Source organism: Nematolebias whitei, chromosome 6 (genome assembly GCF_014905685.2).
Source record: "Nematolebias whitei isolate Nwh7 chromosome 6, NemWhi1, whole genome shotgun sequence".
NCBI lineage: Eukaryota > Metazoa > Chordata > Actinopteri > Cyprinodontiformes > Rivulidae > Nematolebias > Nematolebias whitei.
The window spans coordinates 17,091,184-17,099,704 of NC_056503.1; the positions used below are offsets into that span (position 1 = coordinate 17,091,184).

General features: G+C 40.4%; 1 protein-coding gene across 1 annotated transcript; it reads right to left on the reverse strand.

Moving 5' to 3' along the window:
* Positions 1 to 1,871: 1,871 nt before the first annotated feature.
* Positions 1,872 to 6,640, reverse strand: slc33a1 (solute carrier family 33 member 1). The gene is made up of 8 exons (XM_037678057.1): positions 6,183 to 6,640; positions 5,926 to 6,079; positions 5,642 to 5,837; positions 5,342 to 5,541; positions 5,063 to 5,247; positions 4,865 to 4,982; positions 2,349 to 2,564; positions 1,872 to 2,236 (listed from the first exon to the last, which is right to left on the reverse strand). Exons 1-8 carry the CDS (start codon positions 6,599 to 6,601, stop codon positions 2,069 to 2,071), a joined length of 1,656 nt encoding a protein of 551 aa, XP_037533985.1. The 5' UTR covers positions 6,602 to 6,640; the 3' UTR covers positions 1,872 to 2,068.
* Between the last annotated feature and the right edge of the window lie 1,881 nt (positions 6,641 to 8,521).

An 8,521-nucleotide genomic window follows, 5' to 3' on the forward strand; every position in this document is an offset into this window, starting at 1 on the left:
CGTGCATAATATCATCAAAAGATTCAGAGAATCTGGAACAATCGCTGTGTGTAAGGGTCAAGGCCGTAAAACGCTACTAGATGCTCGTGATCTCTGGGCCCTTAAACGTCACTGCACCTCAAACAGGAATGCCACTATCAAGGAAATAACAGAATGGGCTCAGGAATACTTCCAGAAAGCATTGTCAGTGAACACAATCCACCGTGCCATCCACCGTTGCCAGCTGAAACTCTACAGTGCAAAGAGGAAGCCATTTCTAAGCAAGTTCCACAAGCTCAGACGTTTGCACTGGGCCAGGGGTCATTTAAAATGGAGTGTGGCAAAATGTAAGACTGTTCTGTGGTCAGATGAGTCACGATTTGAAGTTCTTTATGGAACACTGGGACGCCATGTCATCCGGACCAGAGAGGACAAGGATAGCCCAAGTTGTTATCAACGCTCCGTTCACAAGCCTGCATCACTGATGGTATGGGGTTGCATGAGCGCTTGTGGCATGGGCAGCTTGCATGTCTGGAAAGGCACCATTAATGCAGAGAACTATGTTCAGGTTCTAGAACAACATATGCTCCCATCTAGACGTCATCTCTTTCAGGGAAGACCCTGCATTTTTCAAAACGATAATGCCAGACCACATTCTGCAGCAATCACAACATCATGGCTACGTAGGAGAAGGATCCGGGTACTGAAATGGCCAGCCTGCAGTCCAGATCTTTCACCTATAGAGAACATTTGGTGCATCATAAAGAGGAAGGTGCGACAAAGAAGGCCCAAGACGATTGAACAGTTAGAGGCATGTATTAGACATGAATGGGAGAGCATTCCTATTTCTAAACTGGAGAAACTGGTCTCCTCTGTCCCCAGACGTCTGTTGAGTGTTGTAAGAAGAAGGGGGGATGCCACACAGTGGTAAAAATGGACTTGTCCCAACTTTTTTGGGATTTGTTGACGCCATGAAATTTGGAAACAACAGATTTTTCCCTTAAAATTATACATTCTCTCAGTTTAAACTTTTGATCTGTGATTTGTGTTCTATTCTGAATAAAATATTAGATGTTGGCACCTCCACATCATTGCATTCAGTTTTTATTCACAATTTGTTTAGTGTCCCAACTTTTTTGGAATCCGGTTTGTATAAAAAATAACTCATGTTCTGCCACTGAAACAAAAAAAAAGTATTGTAATTTGTCCAATAAATATGTATTTAGTTCCTCTTATGTTGAGAAACAAAGGACTTGTAGCCATTTTGGTCCAACGCTGAAAATATCATGCGTCATCTCATGCGACACTGCAGCCAGAGTATGTGTTGTGTATGACTCTCAGCTACTATCACATCACAGTTTTGCTCAATATTTGTAAAACTGACTAAGTTGTAACCATTTTTGTGTTGGCTAATGTCAATAAGCTGTGGCATCCATCATGAACTGGACTGACTCCAGTATCAGAGGTTAGGTTTCCCCATGGTATAAATTCCCTGTGGCAGACACTGAAACTCCAAAGTTGACACAAACTCATTCAAACACTAACCCTGCTTCGTGGCTCAGGCCCATGGTTGAAGAGTTTTCTACTCATACGTGCATTCAGTCAGTTTGACTAGATCTTTAGATTCTGACTGCATGTTTCCATATTTACTTCTGTAATGTGAACGGTGACAAAGAAAAGGGTCAGAATTTTAAATGCTACATGATTTAAAGCTCTTCAAAATAACTCCAGCTAAACTAAACCGTTGTTTCAGTGTAGGACAGTTCAGGAGTCATATCAAGAGGCACGTTTCCTTTAAGAGACAAATGCTTCTTCATTTGTGTGAACTTCAACAAGTTTTTGAAGGGAAATATCCTGATGCGGTTGGTTTTTTTTTTTTTTTTTTTTTTTTTTTGAATGTCCAGAGGACCAGATTTAACTTTTTTAGATTTGAAGGGAAATGTTTTCAGAATGTAGCAGCCACAACAACAAGCAGACAGAATGAGATGTATTACAGCGAGTCCAGCGTTTACTGTAGCTGCTCTAAAGCAGAATAAGAAAGTACAGCTCACTACGGAGAGTCTGTTTGGACGGAGGTGCTGGTGTAGATTCACTGGTTCACTCTGCACCTCCAGGCAGCAGGACTCTGCTCCTGCAGTCGCCTCATTTTCTTCCCCAACCACAACCACCAAACTAAACCGATCACAACGCAAACCACAGACTCCACGTAGTAACCGTCCAAGGTCGTAACGCAAACGCCTCCTTCCTTCACGCACAGCTGGGGATGCAAGGACAAACAAACAAGCCAGCAACAAACAAAAAATGTTTTAATTTTTTAACAATTCAAATGTGTAGACTGTGTTACTCCAACTGTCTTTGTTTCCACTCACCCCCGCCTCCACTGTGGAGCCACAGCTCTGACTGGCAACCCCCCGGCATTCCTTAGAGGTCAGAGGATCGACCATCCACAGAGCCAAGGTGGCAGGCCAGTTTCCTCCAAGGTTGGTGACCGTGTTGAGCAGGGTCATGTAGGTCCCACCTATCAGGGGGTCACTCACTTTGGCATGGAAGGCCATGCAAGCCACATACATGCTGTACAGCGCCACCTGGAGACAAACACAGGAGGGGGACCTGATGAGAGTTAAAAGAACACAGCGCTCAACTGTAACCATGGCAACAGATCATGATTTGAGAGCCGTGCTAGAAAAATAACGAGCAACGAGGGATGTTTTTAATTGAGCTATTGCTTTTTTTTTCAGAGTCCATCACAAAAGGATTAAAATATTAGTTTGTTGAAACTGACCAGGAAAAGTTTTGTTTATGAGTGTGCTGGTTTGAAAACTTTTTTTTTTTTTGTCTGGGGTGATGTCATCAAGAGGTCCAGATATATATTTAAAAAGGAGAACGCCTAAAAACCCTCTCCTGTTCTCCTGCTTTTTTTTCTCTCGTTTGTGTTTCGGAGCTCCTGTTACACATCTTCTGAAACGAAAACAACCGTCATGGATCTGGTCAGCTGGACTTTCAACGCGATTGTCAACAAAGCGACACGGTCCTGGAGAGCCCTCATGCCCCGCTGAGACTCACACAGCAGGATACGTCATGGATGGGAGCTGATGTGTCCTTCTGTTTTGTCTCAGGAGGACGCTGAAGATGTTTATATAACTGGATTCATGATAGCAGGGTTTCTGCTCTCTGGCATCGGTGGATTTCTGTGTTATTGACTATTAAGGAAGATGGCGGCAGCAGTCGGCAATGAAAAAAAAAAACTGCCAAGTCTGTGTGAAGGTTTGGTTCGTGCTTCAAGTACTCAAAATCAGCTGATTTACGAGCTAAACTGTAAGATGGAAGTGATTTGTGAGATTGCAGGCCACCTGTGACTTTAGGACTCGCCAGCATGTTGGAGACGACCTTGGAGGAGCCTTGTAGGCACGGACCAGTGGAATGCCCACTAATCTGTCCATTTTGGATCTTAAAAGTACCAGCAGGACTCAAGGCTGACAAAAAAAAACAGTTTTCCTGAAAAAAATCAACAATTGTGCCTTGTCTGAATCTGACTCCCCCGTCTGGCCTCGAAAACAGGACGACTTATCAAATTTCTCCTGGGCTATGTGTAAACTAAGGAAAAAGCTTTGTCTATCGCAACACCCCCCGAGAACTTCTGTGAAGGCTTATCAGAGCTGTGCCGGTTGATGAGCATCATATCAGGATTACACTACAGTCTATCTGGAAGTGCTTCATGGACAAATCTCACCGTCTTGTCGTTAAATGCATATGTAATGTGTTTATAAATGTGCTGGCAGAGTTTTTTGATGTCTTAAATTGTGTCCTGATGGGACAAGATGTGAAGAGATCTTTTCTGTAATGCCACTATCCATCCTCATGGATTTTTCCCCTTTTCCATCTAAAAGTTTTCTGAAAAAGAATAAGGGGCCGCGCTCCAGTAGCAGCAGCAACGTGCACTCTGCCCATCTTTTGGACGACTGTACAAACATAATCTCACTGTATCTTGGTACAATGATAATAAAGCTGATTCTGAATCTAAGATGCCAAACAATACAGAAGGCTTTTTATGCACAAAATCAACTGGTAAGGGGGAAAAAAAAAGAATTATTTCCCAAGAAAATAAAACAAGATTATTTCTGAAGTCATCTCTGTTAGAAAGCCTTGATTGAAAGGTAGATTATGAGGATTATGCACCATTTTTTAGTTACTGGGATCACAATACTAGATGGTGTTTTTATGGACACATTTTCACACAAATTATGCAATTGTGGCAAAACCCCAAGAATTTTCAGTTTTGTTTTGTTGTTTTTTTTTGCACAGAATCCTGTGCTTTTCTGACTGGGTCACAATTGTATAGAACTATTTTCCACTACACGTATATGTTTCTGTCTGAAACGTTTGAATTTTAGAGTTTGTCTGTTTAAGGCACAACATCCATCTTTATGAATGTGCAGCAAAGTTGATTCTTTGTTTTAAGAATGTGCCAGAGCAGACAAAAGACGAGTATAACACAAATAAATGGAGGCTATAAACATTGTTTCTTTTAGTAAAGTTGGTAGATGAATAATACTTCCTCTCCTCACTGCTGCTTGATCCTTATGTACCTACTCACCACGTTGAAGTTGCTTTAGGAAGAACAGTTGTCCCTAAATGAGGCTCTGACAAACATCTATGTGCTAGAAAGCTATAATCTGATTTCTTCTCTATTCAACTAGAGTTTAATGTTTATTCTGCACAAGGTGCCTGATAAACAAAGAAATAAAGGAAAGGAACTGAAAAAATACGGACAACTAAAACTAATAACTAACAGCTAAAATGACTAGTTTTAAAGTGCAGTTTGACCCCTGTGTTGCTGTGAACCTGACACTGAAACTAACAGATAAACAGCAGCAAAATAACAAACCTGATGTAATGCGTAGCTGAGCAGCACTATGGCGTAGTAATAAACTGGGAATCCTCCTTCTTGTTTCACACTGGGGGTCCACCACACCAGCAGAGCGTACTCGAGCCCTATGAGCAACCTGCAAAATAGAACACGACTCTGTCAGTTTTATTTTACTGAATACACAAAGTCAGTGAATCTGTGTGTCTGAGTGCCAACCTAAATGGGAATGCTTTGTAAAAGACATCCAGAGGTCGAGGCCCTGCTGTGTATTTGCTGATGATGACTGGTAGGAGGATCTGCAGAGGCACCATGGGTACTGCCAGCAGCGCCAGCTGCGCTTTAGGAACTCCTTCCTCCACCAGCTTCAGACCTGTAACTGCATCTGCAGCAGAGAAACCGATCTAAAACACACAAACAAGATACAAATCAGGTTTGTTTTCACTCGACGTCCATGCAAACATATCTGTGTTTCACCAACATCAATCGGATACGTACTTTAGCAGTGAGCAACAAGACACAAAAGGTGAAAACTGTGGGCATTTTGACAATAGAGAACAACAGTTTGTATGTCTCCATGACACCCTGTGTCTCTTCTGGGACATTCCTCCTCCCTCGGCCATGTCCATTTTCCCTTTTAAAGATGGCTACCAGTGTGGTGGAAATTAGGAAGACCACTCCCCAGAAAAATAAGAAGTCTGCAGCAAATGAGGAAAAAATAAAAGTACATTATTTAACGATAACCAAGTAGTGCAAATATTTTTGATTAAATCTAAAAAGGTGGTCAGCAAAGACTACCTGGCAACGTGACAATTCCTGTGTCTTGGGGCTCTATTCTGAGGTATTTGTTACAAAACTCAGCTGATTCCAGAGCCAGAAAGAGTACGTTTCCCAGGAAGTAGCCAGCTGTCTGACCTACAGAGTTGCATGTAGATGCGTAGCCCACATTTTCTCTGGACAACATAGTGAGGGCCCAGCCATCCACAGCGATGTCCTTACACACAGAAAGAGCAATACAAATTAAATAAGTACATTTGTCTTTCTAAATATGTGCTTGTACTCGTGTGCTTATTATCAATTACTTGTGTAGCTGCCAGGAAGGCAAGCATGAAGAAGACAGCAGTGAGAATCACCACATCTGGACCTTTGCTGTTCTGAAGCAGTGAATTGACTGTTCCAGAAAGGTAGAGCATGAACAGACCCAGAATGTATTGTGTTGGTACCAGCCAAGACTTTCTTCAGAAACAAAAAACATAGATGTTAAAAAGAAACATGGTAGAAGAAGTGGGTAGGGAAAAATAAAGTATCACCCCAATTAGAATACAGGTTTGTTTCATACCTTCTACCAAACCTGCTGAAGTACAGAGCATCAACCAGTGGCGCCCAGAGAAGCTTCAAACTAAACGGCCAGAAGACGAAGCTGAAGAAAGCTTGGTCTTTGTAGCTGACATTCTTACTCTGTAAGATCAGAGGGATGCTGCCAGCCAGTCCGAGAGGAATGCCCTGAAGCACGTAGAGGAACAACAAGAGCAACACGTTCCCCAGCTCGCCGTGAATTCCAGGCCGGACCCTGGTATGCCTCCTGTCCTCAGAGTCCGAACTCCTGATCAGACCATCTGTATCGTCCTCTCCCATTTCTGTCTCAGATGAGCTTGCTCCTTCCCTGTCCATGTCCCTCTTGTGTCCGGGTGGGAAGGTGGCGCCTGTCAGTTTCCTCAGCCGCCCGTTTTTTTGTGTGGTCAAATCGGAGAACTCCATGGCGGAGCTGAGGGCATCAAACCCACTGAGCCCTTAACAGGTCTGCAGAATGTAGAAGAAAAAAGATTAAATAAAAAGTGCTAATGCCTCACTTTAACTTTCCTTCTGAATACGTTGTAGCTAACTTGTGAACATTGTACATTTTATTAACTTCTAAAACTGTGAACCTGGTGATTCCAGTGAACAACAGATAAGTGGATGTTGGTCTTTAACTGCAAGTTTCATTTTCAGCAAAGTGACTGAGAACTGAAATAAAAAGTTGGCAGCTGACGTCATGTAATCATTTAGTAACATGTTATATAAAAAGTATGTGACTTAATGAATGAAAGACGCAGTAAAACTTGATTCTATAGGAAGCCATGCAAAAGACGTGCGCGAAAATCAGAAAAAAGTTATTAATCCATGCATTACCTGGTGAGGACAGCATGCTAAATCAAAAAATCGGACATTGTCGGCTGAAATATTGAAAAGATTACCGGATTTTTTTATTAGATGTTCTCAGCTAAATGTCCGCAGCATCTATACGGAGAAAGAAAAACGAGAAATTAACTAACGTTTTACTTAAAGTAGGAATAATCGACAGACATCAACACAGGACAAGCAGGAAGTTTAAAGTGTGTAGCATGTAAATGTGTCCGGTGCGTTCAGCTGACGTGTCCAAGCACCAGCGCTTAAAGTTCCGCTTCGTTAGCGAGCTTGAAAGCAAAAGAATAAACAAAACAAATGAACAAATGATGATAATAATAATAATAATAAATTAATATCATGATAAAGAAAGACAAACATGTAAAATGTGAGTTGAAAAATGTAAGTTCCAACTTTACACGGCTTAAAAACAAACAAACACACTCAAACACGCGCACACACAACTTTAGTTTTTTAATTTATTCATCTCAAACATTCATATGCTGCATATGATATGCACACAAAAAACAACAATAAAAAAGCACAGGGCAAAGAGTGTTCGAGAAGGGGCAGGATGAAGCCAGTAGCTTATCTAGTCCTGTCCCTCGTTACAATTCTGCAGAAATAATCAATTTCTTTAAAAATATGAGCATTTGCCTACTACTGTGTAAATAAAAGTACTTAACCATACACAAATATGAATACATAATTAATCTCACTTTTCACAGATTACCCATAGTCCATTTTATACCCACCTAAAACCTGTTTGTAACTGCTCTTAAATGTTTTAAATGTGTTGCACTCCTTTATGTGTCAGTATTGCACATTTTCACTCCATATACTGTTATGCACAAACTTTGAAAGAATTGTCTTTGTCCTTGATTGTTTAATGTTTAAATTCCCTCTTAAAGCATTTCTGCCATCTTTTACTGTAAATAACCCTTAATGGAAATAGATTATTTCTAGCTTTAAATATGAGCTGAGCAGTTTTCAACTTTACAAAGTCCATGAATTTTTGAAAATTTGATTTTGAAAACAAATCATTTGAGTGAGTTTGATAAGGTTCATAATTCTTATAGCTTTTTTTTTTTTTTTACGTGCATAAACTTTGTATTACTTCTGTAGGTGTTTCTCCAAACTTCAGTACAATAACACAGATATGGTTCAACAATAACATAAAGAGTGTGTAAGGATTTTTGATTTAAATATACCTGGTTTTATTCATTATTACTATTGTTTTTGTAACTTTCAAACTCTGATACCTTGTGTGAGCATTAATTTTGACTAATTTAGAGATAATTTGTTTTAATGATAATTCGTTTATTTAATGAACCAATATATTAATGTACTTATTTCCCTCTCAAGTATTTCTAAAAGCTGCTGCAGTTTGTCCCTAGTGCACAAAACATTTGTGTCGTCCGCAAAAACAATAAACTTCAGTAATTTAGACACCTCACCTATATCATTTATGTACAGTATAAAGTTTTGGCCCTATTACAAACATAATAAAGTAAT